This window comes from Panthera uncia, chromosome D2 (assembly GCF_023721935.1).
Source record: "Panthera uncia isolate 11264 chromosome D2, Puncia_PCG_1.0, whole genome shotgun sequence".
NCBI classification, from domain to species: domain Eukaryota; kingdom Metazoa; phylum Chordata; class Mammalia; order Carnivora; family Felidae; genus Panthera; species Panthera uncia.
This window is the reverse complement of record NC_064818.1, coordinates 40,303,618-40,326,825: the sequence shown is the minus strand read 5'-3', so window position 1 is coordinate 40,326,825 and position 23,208 is coordinate 40,303,618. Positions and strand designations below refer to the sequence as shown.

At 37.4% G+C, this 23,208-nt stretch overlaps 1 protein-coding gene across 1 annotated transcript; it reads right to left on the bottom strand.

Moving 5' to 3' along the window:
* Positions 1-1,087: 1,087 nt before the first annotated feature.
* On the bottom strand, positions 1,088-3,756 carry NRG3 (neuregulin 3). The gene has a single exon (XM_049645298.1). The coding sequence runs from the start codon at positions 3,297-3,299 to the stop codon at positions 2,838-2,840; it is 462 nt and encodes a 153-aa protein (XP_049501255.1). The 5' UTR covers positions 3,300-3,756; the 3' UTR covers positions 1,088-2,837.
* Between the last annotated feature and the right edge of the window lie 19,452 nt (positions 3,757-23,208).

Genomic DNA, 23,208 nt, shown 5'->3' with positions numbered 1-23,208 from the left:
CGCAACTTACTTAATCACAGATCTCCGAATATCTTCACATAACAAAGACAAGGAACATGAAGCAAAATCAAGGGTGTCTTGTAGAAATAAGCACCTCTCTGTAGGCACATGAGCTTGAAGGACAAGGTACCGATGGCTCCAGGTGTTTGTCATGTTATATCAACTTTGAGTCTTGATGCTATCAGCACTTGTCAGGTGGTGCCCAAATATGTGCATTTTGGGCTTGGACCCTTTATACAGGAGAGCTTCATATTCCAAAAGGAGACAAATAACTAATGAAATAACCATTAATATCTGTTCTTCATGGAATATTTTGTCTTGATTATCAATTAGGAAGTAACTATATCTCTAAACTACATCATACCGCCAGTGGATATGCCTGATATTCATGTTCATCAGGATGCACGAAGGTGTTTATAATCATATAATGTATGGTTCCACTTAAAAAAAATGAGTAGGGGGCTGGATTAGGACTCAAATTTGATTGAAAATATTCAGTCTTTTCAGAGAAAATAATATTTGACTTGACTGCTGCAGGCCACGTAATTATAACCTGCTAACTAGGTGAAATCTGTATGAATCCTTTAGTTATGCAACAGGTAACATTTTGATGAAAAACCGAAGAAACAAGGTTGATTTCAAAAGACTTGTGAGGCCTTCCAGTTAGTGTTTGATAAGAGTGATAAATTTCAACCCAACATATTGAATACGCAGCTTATGGGATTTTTTTTATATACTTGTAAATGAAGACCACCTTTCTGAAATATTCCCAAAGATACAATTTTTTAAATGGGAACCTAGATGATCTAGACATTAAAAATTTGTAATAATCTTTTAAGAGTCTAACAGCATTACCTCTATATTTAAAATAATGTAAGTATAATAGGACAGTTAATGAATACCAAAATCTTTTGTTAAATATAAAATGCATTTCTACCAAAGTGTTTTTTCAATATTTGAGACCTTGAAGTTTCACTAAACAGTGTTGATAAGAAAACAATGATTTTTTTCCCTACATGGCATATGTCTATTATTAAAGAACGTTCTCAAAGAGCAATTTGCTATGTATTTTAAACAGAAACAACATAAACTCAAGAAAGAATTGTATATATTCAATATTTGTTTCAGAAATTACATTCCCTTTCAAGGTAATGTGAATCTTCCACAAGGAAATGTAACCAAAGTCTTCCCAGACTGCAGTAAAAGAAATCTTTTATATACTTTCAAATACTGTGCCTTTTTATTTAAAACAGTGTAAACATAACAACTCAACACCACCAATAATTGGAAAAGACTGGTTAGGTGAACACTAATTTCCTTGAATGCCCCATGAAAATAAGGGTAAATAAAACAGACGAATCTTCAGGAGAAGTTTCAGTTCACCTCAGCAGTGGTAAAAATATTGCTTTATTCCAAATGAACATACAACACAATTTACTGTTCTTTTGGGGGCTTCCTGTGAACTGAAAAGTCTGGGCTTTGTGATTTCAACAATTTATTCTTTCCATATTAACCACAGAAGCCAATGTCTTGGTCCACAAATAGTAGACTTGCTACAAAATAAATAATAATGAGGATGATGAGAAAGCAAAGGGTAACTTTCAGTTTGATAATTGGCTTGTGTAAATAATTTAAGTACGCATGATTCAAAATAACACACATCCTCAACTTGCCTTGTGATACTGATACCATTAATGAGCCAATAGTTGTTCCTCTCAAAAGTTTTCACACCAGAAAATGATCTTGACATTGTCAAGAGTTTTAAAGGACCCCGCCATGCAAGTGACCTTGATTTAAGAACTTACTAACTGAATTTTACACTTAATGTATAAATTCAAAGTGAACAGATCTGAGAGGGAAATTTCTTTTCTGAATATTAAATTCCCTGATGTTTCAGAACAAATTTTAGCAAGCTTAATATGCACACACATGCACACACATACACACAATGAACACATGTGCATACAGCATACCTGTGCTCAAGTGAGCAAGCACATACAGACACACACCTGTGCGCACGTGCACGCACACACACAGACACACACACACACACACACACACACACGCACAAAGGGCACGCACACACTGAGAAATGCTCCTTTGGAGCCCCTAAACAATCTCAAAGAAAAACACTTCTTTCTATTAGCATGATTTTAGTGACACGACATTGTGATTTTTCTCGTCTCTTTTTCTATAATAATTTCACACCTCCCTCTGAGATTCTGTGCCTTCAAATTTCAGAGGAAGCTGGCACATAAGAGTAGCGAAGATTGTCCCCCAATTAGTCCTTCTATCTCCTACCCTCCCCCTTACAGAGTTTTTGTGCCATTCTTCAAAAATGAAATAGAAAACACTACATTTGTTGACAGGACATAACCTGTGATGAGGCTGTCGAGTGAATAGAAATTTAGGGGTTGGGACTGGCAAGCCAAATGGCAAGGGCCACTTGCTCACTGGCACGTCCGCCCTCAGGATACAGCTCATCTCTTTAAAACCAGGTAACTGCCAATGCTTTTTTATGAGGACACTGGTGCTGTGGGGCTAAGGGTCTGAATTACCCACATCTACTAAGAGCCAACGAGGCCGGTGTTGGGACTAACTGAAATTGTATTCAGAATTCTACCCAAAAGCTTTCGTTGTAAGCTTTATCCCTCCTGAAACGTTTCTTTCCCTTTAAAAAAATATTTTGTTAAAAAACAGTATGATATGAGGGCGATAGACTATTTGGTTTCTTCTAAGTAGATGCTCTTAAATTAATGCATATAAATAATTTGTATTTAATTTCCTCTCTTTCCTGTTGAGCAAAGCATAGAATGCACAGATTCCTCCATCTCAAGTCACTTGGTCAATGCGGAGTCTCTTTGTATTTCATTTCTTAAGACAAATTGTGCCTCTCTTTCTGATTTGGCCGTGGGACTCAGGGGGAGAAAGGCTGTGTTTTCACTTGCACTGTCCTCGGTTTCTACGCTGGCCAGTTCGTAGTCTTCTGACCGCCTGGCATCAGTCAGAATTCGGATCTGCTCCTGGACAGTTTCTAGCAATATTTTCACTTCTTGCTGTTCTGCTATAAGACAATCGCTGACTGGAATACTCACATTGACAATATCAGCAGAGTAGGAGTTTTTGCACCATTTGATGCTTTTGACTTCAGAAATCCCTGGCATTTGCATGCAGGTTTCCTCTAGACCCACTGAAGGGATGATGGGCACGGAACTGGCCCTTGTAGATGAATATCCCATCAGGTCCTTTTGATCCAAGCTATTAAAATAGGAATTTGTCTCTCTTGAAGGCAGTTGCATATTTATGGATGCATTTTGTTGGGTTTTTAAACCATTGGACGAATACCTGAAAAAGAAACCGAGTGTTACATATTCTGCTTTCGGCTGTGCTTCTTAGAGCAATATTCAGTCAACAAAGCACTTCCACATGCACCATCTCACTGAATTCTCACAGCAACCCCATGAGACGGATAATATGCTCCCAGTTAAACAGAGAAGTAAACTGAAGCTCAGATAGGTGAAGTGACTTGCCCAAGGTCACACAGAAAATAAGTGACAGACTGAGACTCAAACCCAGATCTTCTTACTTGAAGTCCAGGGATCTTTCAACACACCACAGCTGTATAGGCAGGTGGGGTATAGTCTTCCTGACCTCTATCCTAGAATACAAAGTAAATGGGGATTGAGCAGGTAAGTGTGGCCTTTCCATAGTGACAAACAGGAAACCCATAACGGCATTACTCCACTCCATCCATGTGACCACCCTCTCAGCCCTGGTTTAGTCTGTAGACTTGTGGCCACACTAGTTGGAGGCAATCAGGAAGCCCGACATCAAGCATCAAGGTTTACTCATCAAGGATGAGTAAAACTCATCCTGAGTTTTACTGCTTCACACTGACTTTAGGGGGACCAAATCAATTTTCATTGGCACTCTATAGAAATGCCTCACTGTCACACTGCTGAGCCTACAAATGGGAATGGAGGCATATGATTCCTCTCTGGGGATGAACGTGAAGTGAGATCCATTAGACAGATTATAGAGCAGCTTTCTTCACATGGTTTCTGGAGCCAATTTAGGTATTATGTTGGTGCAGGGCAACAGCTTGACAAGAATGCCAACGTGCCATTCCAAGTCCTTTGAATAATATGCCAGAATCTGGCTAGTCCCCTAATTGCCTGTTCACAGCTAGTGAATTTTCCAGTGCCAGAAAGTGGGGGCAGGTATGTTGTAGATTCACAGAAATGTGGTCTGGGATCTTGAACAGTAGTCTCCATTCTCTTGGTTTATTTGTCCTTAATTTAAATGTTAAATTAAACATTAAAATTTAAGCATAATCTAAACATATCCACCCTTTATATAATAAATCTTATTCCCCTTGTCTTACACCACAATGTAAATAAAAATCATGTTTATAAATGGAAAGAATAATTGCAATGAAGTGTCTTGCATACTAAACAGAGGTCTTTATTGTAAGGACACAAGTTAGAGCAACTCAGAAATCTGTCTCTCCACCAGACAGTGAAAATACATGAGGAACACATTTAGGTGTCTTTGCAGCTCCATCCTCTTTTACTATGCCTAATACAGACTTGGCAATCAATAAATCCTGATCGAAGGGATGCATGAATACATGAACAAACCTTCAAGGTAAATGCTCCCTTTATATCCCAGTTAATGTCCATTTCAAACATAATAATGGCTGACATTTGCAAAATGTTTTTAAAAAGCATGCTTATGTCTAATTACCTCATTTAATTTTTTAAAACATGGGTTTATTTATTATTATTACCATGCAGTGATGAATAAATAAACTAAATTAAGGGGCACTCAAATGACTTCCCTCAAATTATACCTTTGGTAAGTGGCAGAGGAACAAGTTAATCCTAAATTGTCTTATTGAAATTCTTCCTAGCAAAGCCAGAAATGAGTGGGCATCCCACGATGCACTAGGACACCTTTTTAGGGATGTATAATCTTTCTTACAATTACGATCTAATTGTATAGCCATGTACAAGGCAATTCCCTGGGTGGTCTTATTCCTTTCACATAAGTGTTATATGGCTGAAACTCTGACCCTAAAGTTTCTGATCCATGACTTAATTTCAACAAGAAAAAAGGGGGCAGATTTCAGGGCTTTGTGTTCTGTCCTCAGCACCATCCTGTTAGCATCATTAATACGTATGAAGATATAGAATGTCTGCTTACTGCATTCACAGAGCCAAGAAATAGAATTGAGATACAACTGTATTCCATATAGATAATCTTCTGGATATATCAATGGGTAGAATCTAACAGGTTGAAATGTGATGGTGATAGGTGCAAATTCTTATACCCACATCTAAACATTGCTTGTTAAACTTGTTGGGTAAAGGCATAAATATCTCAGGGGATTTTAGTAAACTGTAGCTTCATGACTACGTTGGCATGACGATGAAATAATCAAAGGCACTTTGAGCCAAACTGGGGCAGCCTTCTAAATTAAGGATTTAGGTGAAAAAGAGGAATTGCAATTGACTTATGTGTCACCTCACAAGTCAGGTATGGGACACAAGCTGGCAATAACTGAAATCTAGAATGTTACCATAACATGGAGATGGCACCACAAACAATTAGAACTTTCCAAAAATGTAGATCTGACATGATTTTAAGTCCCAACACCATTACAAGCTCTGGAATCTTAAATCAATGGTAGTCACACTTTAATTTCTTTCATTAATTAAAGGAGGTGGGAATCCCTAGGGGGATTCCTCTGGAGACTACCTGAAGTAATGCCCCTGGGCTATTCAGCCAGATCCACACTATTCAATCCTCTCTTCCTTCTCAGAGTTGCTGTGAGGGTCCCAGGGCTGGCATTTGAGAGAAGCTACACTACTCTCCAGAAGTTTAAGCAAGAGCGAAATTTCTAATGTGATTCTGGATCAGAAGACACTTCAGAGTTCTGTGTCCCTTAAGAGTCACAGACTCTTTCACAGTTTTGATCCATGAGCTTGTCATTCATTGACTATAAAATACTAGTTTGAGTCGCCCTTCCTCAGATCCCTCACCAGAGAAATCACAGTGCATTTCATTTGTAACTACGAGAGCCAAAGCATCCTTTTAAAGGTGAAAAAATCCAACAGTTAATCACTTGGTTTGATTCCCAGGGGTTCAGAAGCCAGGCCAAGGAATCTGTGTTTCTGTAGGGGACTCCAAGCCCTGGTTCCTGGAGCACATGGCATGAGAATCAACTGGCGAAACTGAAGAAACCCACTTCTCCCTCCAGGGCCATACACTTAAGAGATTCCATGTACACATCATCCATGAATGTGATTTTCTGCACATTTCTTTCCTGGTTCGGGGGTTCATTTAGTCAGAAATGCTAAGTATTCAACCTCAGTTCTTTAACATGGGATATGCTACCTTGCGTTAGTCATTTAAACTCTGCTATCCTTAGTGTGTTCAGTTTTAAAATTCCCGAAGGATAACTTAAGTCTGTCAAGTTGCTAGCTAAGTGAGGTGGGTACGAAGTACAGTTTGGCTCCTTCTACTTTGAAGGTGGCGATTCAAGTTTTGTGATTCCATTTCTTTCTGTCTAGCATATGAATACATTAGTTTGATTTGCCTGACAAAGACTAGTCCAAAGCTCTGTAAGCCATTGCCATGGTCGTCAGGGGTCCATTGATGGGGGCAGAGAGGGGGAGGGAAGCTCCTGAAGAATGTCCTCTCCACCTCATTCCTTCATCAGGCTTCCCTAAGATATGTGCTGGGTTCAAGCAGGGCTGAAGTAAGTACCAAGGAGGGAAGTCATATATACCAGGAGTCTTAACTAGCAGACAGTGCCCACACACTTGATAAACAAGCGGCAGATGGCTGATAGCTCTTGTAAATTCATTCACTCCCCCTCTGGGCTAGGGCCAGATTTGAAGAGGGCCTTTAGCTGTGAAATTCTATTACCAATCCCATTTCCAGTCCGGAGAGACGGTCAGTCCCCCAGGAGTGGAAAATAGCTGTTTTCAAGAACTGAGAATAAGATTGCTCCCTGAGATTCATTGTGCTGAGCACACAGTGACTTAGAGTCACCATTTATCAACATCGGGTGCATATCACACAGAGGAAAATACATGTGGCCAGCCAGCTGGAGAGAATATTCCAAACCCAATGATGATTGAACCAAAACAGAACTACCACTATGCAGACAGTAAGTGTAAGTCTCCCAGGAGGTGGAAGACAAAGCAATACCTGAACTTGCATGGAAATCTCTGAAGATTCGTATATGTATGTTTCAAGCCTGTGCCTGGCATAGGCTCAGAGCATCCTTATACCCGGGACATATGGGATGATAGCTGTAACAGTGATGAATGGAAAGAAAGACACCACAGGCTGGGTTCTGTCTCTACCCTAAAAAATCTCTGAACTTGATTTCCCCTCACTTGTTCTCATTCTTAAGTGACAAACGTTATTAGTGACTTAAAAATCACTACCAGTGATAAGTGATTCAAGAGGAAAAGTAATTATGAAACATGATTAATTATAATTATAGGCTAAATGCAAACTCCCTTTCCAGATATAAGGCAAAGAGAAATGCAAACTGCTTCTTGACTTGCATTACACATTTTGGACAACTTGGCTGTTATGTTGAATTTGCAACTGTCACCCCAGATCTGTACCAAATGTATTTTACAGTTCATTGGGAATTGCTTCAAAATTACAAATGTCTTCCCAAGGAAATCTGTTGCTGAGTTTGTTCAGACAAGGCACTCCTTTATGTGTATCTTGCCGAGAAGAAAAGGCTCTCTGATAGAAGTCTCCTACCTGCTTTGGCCTTCAGTTTGATATGGACAGCCTGGAAAGATCAGCCAGTCCGAAGCAGCATAGAAACCTGGTCTGCCTTATCCAGAGTGATACAAACTAGATACGACAAGAACCTGGCTTGAGTGAGGGAACGGATTCCTGAAATTTCTGGAATAAACCCTGATTGCATGGCTTTTGAAATTAATAATTCTAGAGCAGTTCCTGTGACAATAAATGCTAGTACTACTTTTCTGCTTATGTGTCAGGTACAAGCCCTCTACACACGTAATGTTTAAAAATCTGTCCAACAACCCATAGGAAGGCTGGTACGATTTTGCTCAATTTATAGATGAGAAAACTTAAGCTCAAAAGATAAAGTTTTTTCAAGGATGAGATTTAAAATCCAGTAAGTTTAAGTAAGGGCTACCATGTTTGACTGAACAATTTATGCCAATTAGGTGAATGGGGGCTAAAATTCATCCTCCTCCACTCACCATGCTATGAACCCTATGAGGTCAGTGTCCACTCGGAGGAAAGGGCACCTTTTGCACTGCAAGAATGAGTAGTAAGCCATGGTATCTGGAGCCCATCTTTCCACACCTACACCATAAATGAACCTAGAGATCTGAGTTCAGCAGGTTGTGCTTTGACAATACGCTGTCAACTTTGAGTGAGACACACTCAAGAATTCTCTGGATGGAAGCACATACTATATATAAATACATTACAGGTTACTGTAATGGAGTATTGCCCGACAATGTTGATTAGAGAATTAACTATTTTTTTTTCAAACCTAAGAATGAAGGAATACATTAATCCTCTTAAGAAATCTCTATTTTTTAAAATCAAAGACAAATTTCCAGTTGTTTTAGCAACTATATAACATGTGTCTAGGTATCTATACACTTACTTGCTCCCAGTGTTATTTTTCTAACATTTCCCTAGTATCTATTTTAGTTGTACCTATTCTTTTAAGTTAGATTACCTTTTATGGAACAAATACAGAAGTAAGCATAAATAGACAATTAATGACAAAATCAATCAATATAACCCCAAGGAACACAATAACTCAGTTTAAAGTTAGAGCATTAATGATACCCTCCCTAAATTCCATTGCTTTTAAGACCTACCCTTGACAAGGTATCATATCCTGGTCCGGGATCCTTGATTCCTCAAGTTGCTGATATGCTGGTCCCACGATGCCACCCAGCCTACTTCGGGGCGAGGGGGGTGTCCTCCTGAAGGCATTCCTATGGAGCATACCACTCCTTTGCCCTGGGCTGCAGCAAGAGGAGAGACTCCTGCTGGGATGAAAGAAAACCAACATAGCAATAACCTTACATGTGGCTGCTCAAACTTTTCTGACACTGCTTTTTCACCCCAGACACTCAAAACTCTAGGCTCCATTCATGACTGTAGAATATCTGCTAGGAGGAGATCAGAAGTTGGTGAATCCATTCACCCTCGCAGAAACTGACACAAAGAGAAGTTCCCATGTTTCTGGCTTTCTAGGTTGAAGTACAATGGACTAAAACCATTGCAGCTTTCCAGCCAAAGATAAGAGGTGGGCTTAAGGAGTTCTCAAGCTCCTGATTCTCAGCCACCCTCATTATCCAGGATATAGTAGCTGCCTCTCTAATAAAAATAAAAATGGTTTTGTTATTAGACACTGACAAAAATTAAACACAGGAATCCTCAAAGGGATTCACAGGGAAAAGTTCACAGGGAAAAGTGTTAATGGTAGAATAAGTAAACCTCATTTGAGTTGGCATTGTTTCTTTACCATATGTGCTAAATTCCCAGTTCACTACCTCAGATTCTCCTCAGTCTTGAGAAACTACATTGGTTTTCTTTTGAACTGGCTTTTAATAAACATCTGATTACATATTTTATTTGACTCATACATCCAAATACCCAAATAGCCACGTTTTCAGATGCCTTCAAAGGGCAAAAGGCATAAATGGGATACATCTTACGTGAGATTCCTACATAGATCATGCTAAACAAAAGCACTAGACTCTATAAAAATCAGTGGCTAATTTGACCAATTATGTATCCCATACCCATTCCCATCACCACCCCCACTGAATTTACCCTGCAACCATGGGGACAGTAAGAGAAATTCTGTTGTAGACATTTCATGAGATGCCAGTTTATGTGGTCAAACTGGTTCTGCAGTGTTCAGATAGTAAGTGAACTTAGAATTTCTTGCTGCATTCTCATTTAACTCTAAACAAAACAAAACAAAACAAAAAAAAGCCCTTCTAAAAATACCAGTAAAACCCTACAGAAAAAGATGAAAAATATTTCCAAAATTTCAGCAAACCTATCAAGTTCTAAAGGGACCAGACTCCCAAAGTAATTTTACCCATATCACTATGTGATTTGGAGTTCTGTAACTTTCCATCCAGCAACATTACTGTTAGTTCTACTAACAGTTTTGTACAGATACAAAACAAAACATCTCAAATATTATTTGAGATCAGTTTGAGGCCTGACATTTGAGTCCCCATCGACCCTTTCCTAGTTTAGGCAAGGTGACTGATCAAAGTTGACACTCTTCAAGCCAACATTAGCTTCCTGAGTTTGTGCAAATACCAGGTCATACCTTGCAACATATTATACCTTCATTCATTATCATAATATTTCCTATATGTTGACAGCATGGGACCTCTAGTTAGGTCTCCAAGCCAACAAGTTCAAAGAGTTATAATAGCTATTTCCCCCCTCCCTTTCGGCCTCTATCTGTATTATCCACAAGCTACTATGGAATCTGTGGGGTACTTAGGCTGTGGCACTGGTATTAGCTGCATCTGGGGGTCCTCTCAGGTCTGTACATTACCAGCAGTGTGATACTGGGGGAGGAATTTCTACCAGAATTTTGAAGGGAAAGAGATGGTACTCTAATTTGGGTCATTTGGGGAGATTTTACAACTTACAGACATGTCTTCAGTGTGTAAGGGGTGGGGGGGAGCCAACATGGGATACATTCTGTATGTCCGGGCAAGTAACAACGGGAAGCTGTTACTATCCCTATAACTGAAGGGACAAAGGGAGGGGGGACTACCCGAATGGACAGAGAAGGAGAGTTCTAAGGAGAGGGCCACTTTGCAGGCACTGTGGCCCAGGAAGAGGGACCAGGGATGCAGCTGAGGGAACCAATCAGCGAGGGAGGGTGAATAAGGGCCAGGGCTGCTGTACCCTTCCACTCTCCCATCTCTTGTCTGTGCCTCAAATCAAGCCAGTAGAAGCCAGAGGACAAGGGAAACTGCTGCTCTTTCAGGGCACAGGACAAGGCAAAAAAAAGTAAAAAATAGATATGGGTAGGAGAGGTGCAAAAGAAGGGTATCAGCATCATGCTTAAGTATTTTCATAAGACTGCTATAGGGCTAAAAGAGAGAAATTATACAACGTGTTTAGCATGGAGCCTGGTGCGTAGTAGGTGCTTAAGCCATGAGTTCTCCTGATCTCTCCACCACAAGTGACAACTCAAAGGCTCGTACTAATCACTGAAAACCCTGGTCTTATTTCACTCTAAAAAAAATCTGCACATGTGCTCTCTATAAAAGAGTTATATTGCTAAAATATAATGTAGTACGTATGCCATGGCATAATAGATTTTTCTTTAAGAAGAAAGAGGATTTTTTTTCCTTTGAACTGAACATGAGAAATAATGGCTTTGAATTAATAGCTTTGTTATGAGTTATCCAAATAAGTCATATTTGCAGTGCACAAAAAGAAATTAATTATGCAGAGCCAGCCAAACTGTCACAACAACAATGTCTTCCAGTATGAACTAGTGACCCATCTTAAAAAACAGTTCCTCACCTATTGATCAATCAACTGTTCAAGCCTTCTAACCCAGTGGCTTTTGGGAAGTTATAGAGCAGTTTGCAGGATATATAAATCAGTGACCAGGTTATCAATCATGAAAATGTTTAAGTCTACTGCATGTTTTACAAAACAAAAGCTATGATATATTAAACTATAATTTACAAAGTTCTAAAAGCGCTTTATAAATCAACCCTCACCTATCTATCAGGACACAATGTATGACAACAAATACTGCAGTGCCATTGAACCAAACAAAAAGGAACACTTCTTAAAGATGACCTTATTTAATTTGTGAGTCTTTCCTAGAAATATAGTAGAAGCCAAGTTGAAGATGAGAGTATGCCAACAGACAAGGAGTAGGGGTAGGGTATTTGCAGCTCAAATACATTAGAAACTGTAATTCTTTTTTTTTTTTTTTTTTTTAGAAACTGTAATTCTTTTTCATTTCAACTTTAAAACATTGATGGCATCATATAGTACTAGAGTAATATTATACATAATTATTTTACTCGGCTGGCTGGAACACCACTTCAACATGTATTATAATCAGCAGGAGAAATGTTGTTTTGGAGAAAATATCCATCTTATAAAAGGCTGGTAATTTTGGACTTATTTTTCTAATTAAAGAACTTCCATTAGATCCAGTGAACTAAAATGCTCTTTTAACAGGCAAATATCTGTAAATGCCTCAATTGATATAAGCCAGAACTGGTGGTTAATAAAAGCAATTATCCAATAGCCAAACATATTGCAATTCCAAGTTGAAAATATTTAAACCATTAAAAAAAAAACCTAGCAAAACTTTGGTATTTCAGTATCTACTCTTGTAGAATAAGAAAAAAAAATCACCATCCAATAATGAGGATTAGTATCGAGAGTGACTGAAAAACTCCCAGTAAATGTGGTCAGCTTCAAGAAAAATCCTTTTTTAGGGGACTCATTGAGAGTCAAGGAAGAAGATAGTTTCCTTGTATAATGCGTGTTTCTGTCATGGAGGTTTTCAAAACATTGGCTAGATATGTGAAAACAGGGTCAACAATATTTATCTGTCATTGCTGGGAACAACTTTTTTTTAGGTTCTTTTTAAATGTATACTTGATATGCAATGTTATATCGATTTCAGGAATACAACATAGTGATTTGACAATTCTATACATTACTCAATGCTCACCACAATAAATCAATATTATTTTTTTATCTTATCCTTTTCTTAAATCTTTTCATATATGTTTTAAAAAATTTTTAAATACCATATTTCTCACTAAGAAAAGGATTCTTAAATCATTCCACAACGTCCACAAAGACTTGGGCTATAGATTCAGTTGCATGTAAACATAGCATTAGTCCCAAACTTGGGCACTTGGTATGGAACAAAGACTTTCCATTTTCAGATTCTTGTATGTAAAATGCAGCATGTGACTGGAAGATGCTGAAGAACTTGTTTGGCCTCAGAATGTTACACAATTGATAAGAGAACTTTATTTTGGGCTTTCTCCCCCAAACAGCCCGATTTCTATGGTCAGCTTGCAAAAGAGTGCCACCCCATTGGTAACAGATCTTATAAACCCAAGGTTAAGATCTGCCAAGCTTCCTCTCCCTGAAAAGTTTTCCTTGTGTGAGAACCATGTTAGAAGACCTGGAGGGTGTCACATCAGCTACCTAGGGAAGAATTCGTCATTAAATTTGCAGACGGTGATAAGGCAGGCTAGGAAAAGTCATGTTTTTAATAGTTTTTCAGAATGCAATTGTTTCATTCACTAGTCTGTGTCTGCAGCTTTGATGGGTGTTGTTAATAATTCCTTCAGGCTTCTTATAGGGACATTGCTGCCTGCTGTTATGTTTGGTTTACTTGCTGTGAGCTGTTTGAGCATCCACTCCATGGAGAACTATAGGGGAAGCAAGAACAATCATCTCTTCTGAATAAGATTGCCATTCCTTGGCATGTGTTGTCCAGCATAATATATAGTGTGAACGTGCCCATTCCCACCATGAGTAACTACCTGTACCTGTGGTGTTTGACAGATTGGCTTCCTCTGTCAGGAGAAGGGACCTCTGGGAATGACTGGGGGCCGGCAAAACTTGACTCCATCATTTTCTCCAATGCAGTCACTGGATGCCTTTCCGCCTTTGAATACTGTGGGAAACCACATGCACAGAGTTGAGCTGGAGGATAAGTTGTGAGAGGAGGGTCTATCACACCATAGCTAGATATGAAAAAGTTGCCGAACTTGCCAGTAACTTGTCCACTGGGCACCTGAGCAGGAGAATGATAGAGAAATCATTTGCACCCCATTTCTCACACACTGAGTAGTCTCTGCCCTCCCTCCAAACATTCTGTGCTTAGATAAAGGTCCATCCAGGAGGGTTCTTCACTTAGAATTTTAAATATGTCTTCTCATTTCAGTCTACACCCATGGCACACTGTGCCTGACAGGCAAGAACACAAGTATTTTTTATTCAATGTACATTTTATACACACAAAAAATTAACTAGTACCTGGACTACTAGTAGTAGGGATTCAATAAATGCTGATTGAGTGAACCCCAGAAAATTCTCAGAATTATGGAAAATATTGATTCAGAGTTTCTGTCCACCAACCTCCACCATTCCCCTCCTTCAGCATTTACCAAGTAATTACTGTGTTTAACAAGAGAAATTTGTAAGCATTTCACTCTTTATATTTATTAAGCCTTGGTTTCACCTTTGACATACAAGGCTCAGGAGACTTTCGGAAAACCTATAGAGGTGACACATTAAGAAAAACTTTGTCCCAAGGAAAGCATCACATGGCATCTCAACCAGGCAGCACGTTGTCAAGTTTAATACTCTCTGGACACACAGCATTTGAACAAGCAACAAAGGCTAGTGAGTTTCTTTTCCAGAAACTCCACATAAAAACTATCCCAAGAAATGACATTTTTAGAGTGCTAACCAATCCAGGGAAAATTTCAAAGTCTGTATATTCATATCTAATGTATGAACAAGAATTTCAAAGAACAATTAACACAGATGTGCAATATACATATGAAAAGGTATACAACTGAACATATTTTGCAAAGGGATAAAACTCAGAATAGAGAAATTAAATTTCAAGAAGATCTAGTAAAGTTACAGATCCAAGAAAAGTAGACCTGGTGCAAATATGTTGGGGTACAAATTTTCAATATGTTCCAAAATATTGAATATACACACTCTTTGATCCAGAATATTACTCCTAAGACTTATCATTATTAGTAAAATTATAAAAGTTCAAAATGATATCATCACTACCGTATGTCAGTGGTACAATTTTTCCTTTTTTAAAGTTTATTTATTTTCTTTTTTTTTTTTAAGTGTATTTATTTATTTTGAGAGAGAAGGGAGGGCTAGGGTAGGGGTATAGAGAGAGGAGAGAGAGAATCCCAAGCAGGCTGTTAGCACAGAGCCTGGTTGTGGGGCTTGATTTCATGAACCATGAGACCATGACCTGAGCCAAAATCAAAGTTGGATGCTTAATGACTGAGCCACCCAGGTGCCCCATTTTTCTTTCTTTCTTTCTTTCTTTCTTTCTTTCTTTCTTTCTTTCTTTTTTTTTTTTTTTGTGTGTGTGTGTGCAATTTTTAATAACAAAACAGAAAACAACCATAAAAACAGTTAGAAACAATAGAAATACCCACAAATAAAAACTATACAACTATTGAAAAGAATAAAATCAAGGTATAAAAAAGTATGCCTGGGGCACCTGGGTCGCTCAGTTGATTAAGTATCTGACTTCGGCTCAGGTCATGATCTTGTGGTTCATGAGTTCGAGCCCTGTGTTGGGCTCTATGCTGACAGCTCAGAGTCTGGAGCCTGCTTCAGATTCTGTGTCTCCTCCTCTCTCTGCCCCTCCCCAGTCATGCTTTGTCTCTCTCTTTTTTTCAAAAATAAACATTAAAAAAAGTTTGCATAATATGAAGGCATTTGTATAAATAAGGAAAATGCAGCAGATACACACATGTTGTAAGTGTGTATCTACCTATCTATACACATATGTGTGTATATATATATATGGAAACACACACATATATTTAGCTTTATGTATATGTGTGTGTGTGTGTGTATAAATACACACACAAAAACATATATAGATTTTGTATGTGCATATATATTTCTGTGTGTGTTTGCATGTCTGTGTGTTTCCCATGCAACCACACAGGACACAGGTGAAATAAAAAAAGGAAAATACACTATTAACTGGATGTTTTCCTTGGGGAAAAGTGTATCAGTGGATATGGGCTATTGAGACTAGGCAAAATGTTAAGGTTATGTAACTAACCTTAAGATGGCAATCTCTAAATGTTTGCTTTTTTAAGTACTTCCAAAACAAACCACATAGTGGCAGTAATAACCATGTCTTGAATCATAATCTACAAAATGGATTTAGAGAAGTTGGTCAGACTTTCTGCAAAATGGAGTAAATTGACACAGAATAAAAAAGAAGATATGGAAATAATTTGGAAAAGATGGTTATTGTCAATAATCCAAAATTTTAAAGATCCAAAAATGATGTAAATATCTTCATGTGTGCTTTTTTTTTGACTGATTAATGTCAATTATTACAAGCCACCATGGGAAAAGTGAATTGAATGGACATGTTACTGGAATGTAACCAACATTGTGACCTTCTATTTGACTTTCAGGTTTTATAAAAGACTGACTAGGGGTTTGTTTGATTGTTTGGTTTTTAATCCCAACTTCTTTAACATTTATTTATTTTTGAGAGACAGAGAGAAGCAGAGTATGACAGGGGAGGGGCAGAGAGAGAGGGAGACACAGAATTTGAAGCAGGCTTCAGGCTCTAAGCTGTCAGCCCAGAGCCGGACGCAGGGCCCGAATTCACAAACCGCGAGATCATGACCTGAGCCGAAGTCGGATGCTCAACCGACTGAGTCACCCAGGCGCCCCTTTAATCCCAACTTTTAATAAATTCATTTAGAAGACAAACTTGCTTGGAAGGCTCAGCTACAGAAACAAGTGATATAATCTAGAGGTATCTGTGGCAAATGGAAGGAGGTAAGTCTGTGCTCCTCCAGAAGTCTGTGGGGGCAATATCAACCAAGTGTTTCTGGAGCATCTAGATTTTCTAGAGAAATCACTGAATCATTGAAAGTCAGCAAGCCATTCATTTTTTTTTTAAAGCAATGTATGCCAAACAGACTAATTATGTGTTGGGGCCATTAGTTCAGAACCTCTGCCTTTTCGGGGTGTGTGTGAAATTCCAATTGGTTTTTATTTTATTTTCCAGTGTAGTTAAAATACAGTGTTATATTAGTTTCAGGTGTGCAATACGGTGATCCAACAGTTCCATGCATTACTCAGAGCTCATCAAGATAAGTGTGCTCCTAATCCCATCACCTGTTTCATCCATAAGGCACCAACCTCCCCTCTGGTAACCAACCTCCTCTCTGTTTGTTCTAGAGAATCTGTTTTCTGGTTTATCTCCTTTATTTCCTTTGTTTATGTATTTTGTTTCATAAATTCCACATGTGAGAAAAATCACATTGTATACGCCATTCTCTGACTTATTTTGATTAGCATTATACTCTCTAGCTCTATCCATGTAATTGTGAATGGCAAGACTTCATTCTTTTTTATGGCTGAATGATATTCCAGTGTGTGTGTGTGTGTGTGTGTGTGTGTGTGTGTGTATGTGTGTGTGTACATACCTCACACTTTCTTTATCCATTCTATGGACAGACACTTGGGCTGCTTCCATAATTTGCTTATTGTAAATAATGCTGCAGTAAACATATGAGGTGCATATAGCCTCTGCTTTGAATGAGATTTTTGATCATGAAAGCTAAAAGGCTCTTTTTCAAAACCCTGGATGAAAGTTTTGAATAGACTCAACCTCTTGGTTTGCTTATTTATAGTATCTATAATAGATAATATGTTCTAAATCTTTTCTTTCAAATGCTTGCATTGTTGTCATACAGTTGCTTTCAATTATACTATTTTGGTCAATTAACACAAATTTATTTTCAAAATTTATTATTTTGGATTTTTCCTCTCTCACACAGACCTTATGAGATTCTTTCATTAGTGGCTGTGCTTAACATGAGATTCAGGTTTAAGTTGCTGTATTCCTATCCAGGGTTGGTTGAGACATATGGAACACTAAAAATATACAAATCATTTGGTAATCGTTCAAACTAATATTCTATACATATTGCTTCAAATGAATTTAGAGATATATTCCAGTTTACAGTTCTGACAAATAAAGAGCTTAAAAATTGTCATTCCTGTCCCTACAATAAGAAAAAAGCTGAACAAACTGAAAATCAATGACTGTTCTTATATCCATTCAGTAATTGAAGTTGCATGACAAACCACCACTCTGAAATCTGGACAGACAAGACAATACAAGAACTATGGTCAAGATCAGCTTACCTAGAGCAGAAAAAAGAACCAAAAAAGAGAAAAAAAAAAATCATCTCATATCTGACATGGGTAGGGTGAAAGTAACCATTTTGAAATGGCTGTTTCTACATGAAAAAAGACATTATCAAAGCATTATATTACCTGAGGGAAGTTTCCCCCCTGAGTCCCTGCTCCTTTACCCTTCCTGTCTCACATAAGTGGGAAAAAAGTGAAGAAACACTTCTCATGGTCATATGCCAGTAGAAGAGTGAAATATAATCATAAGATTATAGATGAGTTCCCCTCCACTACTCCTTAACACCACATCAGTAGGACTCCTCTATAATAACAGTAGATTACAGCTGACAAATTATAAGACACACACTCTATTTAAGAAGGAGTTCTTAGGAGAACCCAAAGACACAACTAAAAACAAAACAAGACAACAAATAAATAAAACAAATAAAAGACATTAGCTGATTTTAAAGCCCCTGGCATCTATAGCTAAAGCAAACATTAAATGAAACCCAGCTGCTATCCAGATTAACATAGAACCTACACTAAACATGTATTTACCTGAGGTCTATTCAACGTATCATGTTTACCTTTTAACCAAAAAATCTAAAAGCATACTAGAATATATGTATATTTAAAAAATGAAGTCTGAAGAGACAAAGTAAGCACCAGAACTTGAATCAGGTACCATAAAAGTGTTGGCATGATCAGACATGGTATTTAAAATAAGCATGATATGGGGCGCCTGGGTGGCTCAGTTGGTTAAGCGGCCAACTTCGGCTCAGGTCATGATCTCGCAGTCCGTGAGTTCAAGCCCCGCGTCAGGCTCTGTGCTGACAGCTCAGAGCTGGGAGCCTGTTTCGGATTCTGTGTCTCCCTCTCTCTGACCCTCCCCCGTTCATGCTTTGTCTCTCTCTGTCTCAAAAATAAAAACGTTAAAAAAAAAAAAAACATGATAACTATGCTTAGGGCTGTGAAGGGAAAGGTAGACAGCATGCAAGAACAGATGAGTAATGTAAGTGGAGAGATGGAAACTCTATGAAATATTCAAAAGTAAATCTAGAAATCTAGAAATAAATAAAAAATACTGTAACATAACTAATGAATGCACTCGATAGGCTCATCATTAGATTGGACACAATCGAGGAAAGAATCAGGGGAGCTTGACTATTAATCAATAGAAACTTCCTGAAATGAAACACAAAACAAATACTGAATATTAAAAAAAAAGGAAGAAAGAAAGGAAACAATGAATGATAATACTGAAAACTGTTGAGTAATTTTATATGGTATAACATAAGCATAATTGGAGTTCCTAAAAGAAAAGAAAAAAAATGGAGCAGGAAAAAGATTTGAAGGAATAGTGACTGAGAACTTTCCAAAATTATTGACAGACATCAAACCATAGATACAAGAAGCTCACAGAATACCAAAAGACCATACAGAATAAATACCAAAAAAAAAAAATCTATATCATAGCATATCATATTCAAACTGTATTTTTAAAAGGAAAAAAGAAGTAAAGAAAGAAAAAAAATAACACAAAGATAAAATGCTGAAAACAAAGTCAAAAATTAAAAAATAAATAAAAACCTTGTTTATAGAAGAAAAAGATAAACAAATACAGTGGAATTCTAACCAGAAATCATTCAAACAAGAAAAGACAATAGTAAAATACTAAAAGTGTTAAAAGAAAGAAATAGGGGGTTATGGTTGGCTCAATCAGTTGAATGTCTGACTCTTTGATTTTGACTCAGGTCATGATCCCTGGGTCATGGGAATGAGCCCCAAGCTGGACTCCATATGGAGCCTGCTTGGGATTCTCTCTCTCCCCAACCCTCTCTACCTCTCCCCTGCTTGTGCTTTCTCTCTCTCTCTCTCAAATTAAAAACAAAACAAAACAAAAAACACCAAACTGAAAATATATCTCTGGTTTAATTATCTTTCAAAAATAAAGGAGAAATATAGATTTTCTAGACCAACCAACAAACAAAAAACTGAGGCATTTCGTCACCAGCAGACCTTAATAGAAGCTCTTCAAGGGGAAACAAAATGATATAGATCAGAAACTCAAATCTACATAAAGAAGGAAAAATGCCGAGAAGTAATAAAAAAAGTACATTAAAATATTTTATTTTTCTTATTAATAGATCGAATAGAAAAATGTTCAAAATAATAATATATTTTTGATATAGTATGTACACAAATTAAATGATTGACAGCAATTTTATAAAGAACAGGAGAAAGGAATTGAGGATACACTGTTATAAAATACCTGGATGAACCATGAAGTGGTAAGGTGCTATTTGAAAGTGGACTTAGATTAATTGTAAATCCATATTGTCAAATCTTGGGTAACCACTAACAAATTATAAAAAGAAGTATAATTGGGATGTTAGGAGAGGAAAACAAATGGAATCATACTAAATAACTAAAACCAGAGAAGGAAGAAACAGAAAGAGCAAAAGAAACCAAGAACAGGTGCAAAGAATTTAAAAGTTATCAATATGGAAGATATTAATTGAACTATATCATTAATCACTTTAAATATGAATGGTCTAAATACATCAATTAAAAAACAGACATTAGGGGCGCCTGGGTGGCTCAGTTGGTTAAGCGTCAGACTTCGGCTCAGGTCATGATCTCACGGTCTGTGAGTTCAAGCCCCGCGTCAGGCTCTGTGCTGACAGCTCAGAGCCTGGAGCCTGCTTCAGATTCTGTGTCTCCCTCTCTCTGTCTCAAAAATAAATAAACATTAAAAAACAAAACAAAACAAAACAAACAGATTAAAAGCCTGTATGAGAAAACAAAACCCAATTATCTGTGGTCTACAAGAAACCCACTTTAAATATATAGGTCAGGTAAAAGTAACAGAGGAGATAAAAACATGTTATAATGATCAAAAGAAAGCTAGAGTAGGTATACTAATTTCAGACAAAGAAGACTTCAGAACAAGGAAAAGTATTAGGGATAAAGAAATATTTAAAAAGTATCATTTACCTAATGATAAGGGGGCCAGTTCTCCAAAAAAGATAAAACCGTTCTTAATATTTATACACCTAGCCACAGAGCATCAAAATACATAAGGCAAAAACTGGTAGAAGCTCAAGGAGAAACCGACAAATCCTCTGTTATACTTGGAGAGCTCAACATACATCTATCAGTAACAGAGATTTAGCAGGCATAAAATCATTAAGGATATAGTTGGGCCACATGGCATGTTCAATCAACTGTATCTAATTGATATTCATAAAATACTTCTAAAACAGCAGACTACACGTTTTTTGAGCTCACATTCATTCACAGATTCACAGATAAATCGCATTCTTGGCCATCAAATGCATCTTAAGAAATTAAAAAAAATTGAAATCATAAAAAAGTATATTCTCAGACCATATTGAAATTAAGCTAGAAATCAATAGGGAAAAGACAGAAAATCCAAAAAACTATTTGGAGATTAAACCACATACTTGTAAATAACAGAAAGATCAAAGAAAATGTCACAAGAGAAATTTTAAAATATTTTTAACTAATTGAAAATGAAAATACAACATATCAAAAGTTGTGGGAGGTAAAGGAAGCAGTGATTAGAGATAAATTTGCAACATTAAAGTCTTATATTTGAAAAGAAGAAATATCTAAAATCAGAAATCTGAATTTCCACTGAAAAAAGCCAGAAGAAGAAGAGTAATTTAAAACTGAAACAAACAGAAGAGAAGTAATAAAAGTTAGAGAAGAAATTAATAAATTGAAAACAGGAAAAGAATAGAGAAAATCCATAAAAGCAAAGCTGATTCTTTGAAATGATCAGTAACATTGATAAACCTCTGGTCAGTCTAACACAAGAAAAAAGAAAAAAAAAAGAAAAAAAGGAAAGAGGGGTGCCTGGGTAGCTCAGTCGTTTAAGCATCAGACTTTGGCTTTTGTTGTGACCTCACGGTTCATGGGTTTGAGCCCCACATCAGGCTATGCGCTGGTGGTGTGGAACCTGCTTGGGGTTCTCTCTATTCCTCTCTGCCCCTTCCTCACTTGCTTTCTCTCTCTCTATATATAAATAAATAAGTATACTATAAAAAACAAAAAGAAAAGATTTTCAATAACAGAAGTGAAAGAGAGGCCGTCACTACCATTCCCACAGACAGAAAAAGGTTAATATAAAGGAAATCTATGAACAACTCTATGCCCTCAAACATGATCTATTGTTGAAATGGACCAGTTCTTTGAAAGACACATGTCATCAAATTTCACACAAGGGGAAATAGGCAAATTTAATTGCCTTATATCTATTAAAGAAATCTATCTCTTAACAAAATAAGTATCATTTAGGAGATCTGGAGATCCCAGGAAGGCATACCGACTACTAAGAGAAATGAACTGTATTACAAACATATGAAAGAACATTAATGGGAGGTGGGTATCAGGGATGTGCTGTCCCAAGTAACTTTGGAAATGAGTAGAATCTGTAGACTAAAGGTAAAAAGCACTGCACATAAGCACTATCTGGTTGCTAGATATATCTTTGATCTGTCTGCTGAGAGGGCCTTAGAAGAAAGGACATACTCAAAACCAAAACCTCCAAAAAACCTACACTGAATTGATTAAACATATCAAAAGGAGACAAAGACCAACTGAAAGAGACACCAAAGCCAAATCTGAAAGAAGTTGATATAAAATAAGAAAAAAGTATTTATTGAATTATAACTCAAAGTATAAAATAAATATCCATAAGTTCAGACTCTTCGATAAATAATGGAATAAATAAATGAGGAATAAGAGATAAACTCTTTGCAGTAGCATTCCACATAATGTATGTAGACAATCTGCCTTCACAAATGGGGAGCACTACTCTTTAAGTGTGGGCTACAGAGTCACTTCCTTCCAAAGAGAACTCTATAGAAAGGGGAGGGAGAGTAACATCACACTGGAGACTCCTAGCAATTATTACCTCAGAGGACAACAGAATCACCAACAGTGATTAAGTCAAACTGATAATATGTGATTTTGATATGAGCAAATGATTTGGCACTTTATCTCTGTTGTCTTTCTCTCTGCACCCCATAACCCCAATCTAATCATGAGGAAAACATCAAACTAATGTCAGTAGAGGAGCATCCTACACAATACTTGACCAGTACTCCTAAAAACTGTCAAAGCCACTAAAACAAGGAAAATCTGACAGTCACAGCCAAGAGGAACCTAACAAGAAAT

Coding starts and splice junctions, on each gene's coding strand:
- NRG3 (XM_049645298.1), bottom strand. CDS start 3,299: ATGCAACTGCCTTCAAGAGAGACAAATTCCTATTTTAATAGCTTGGAT.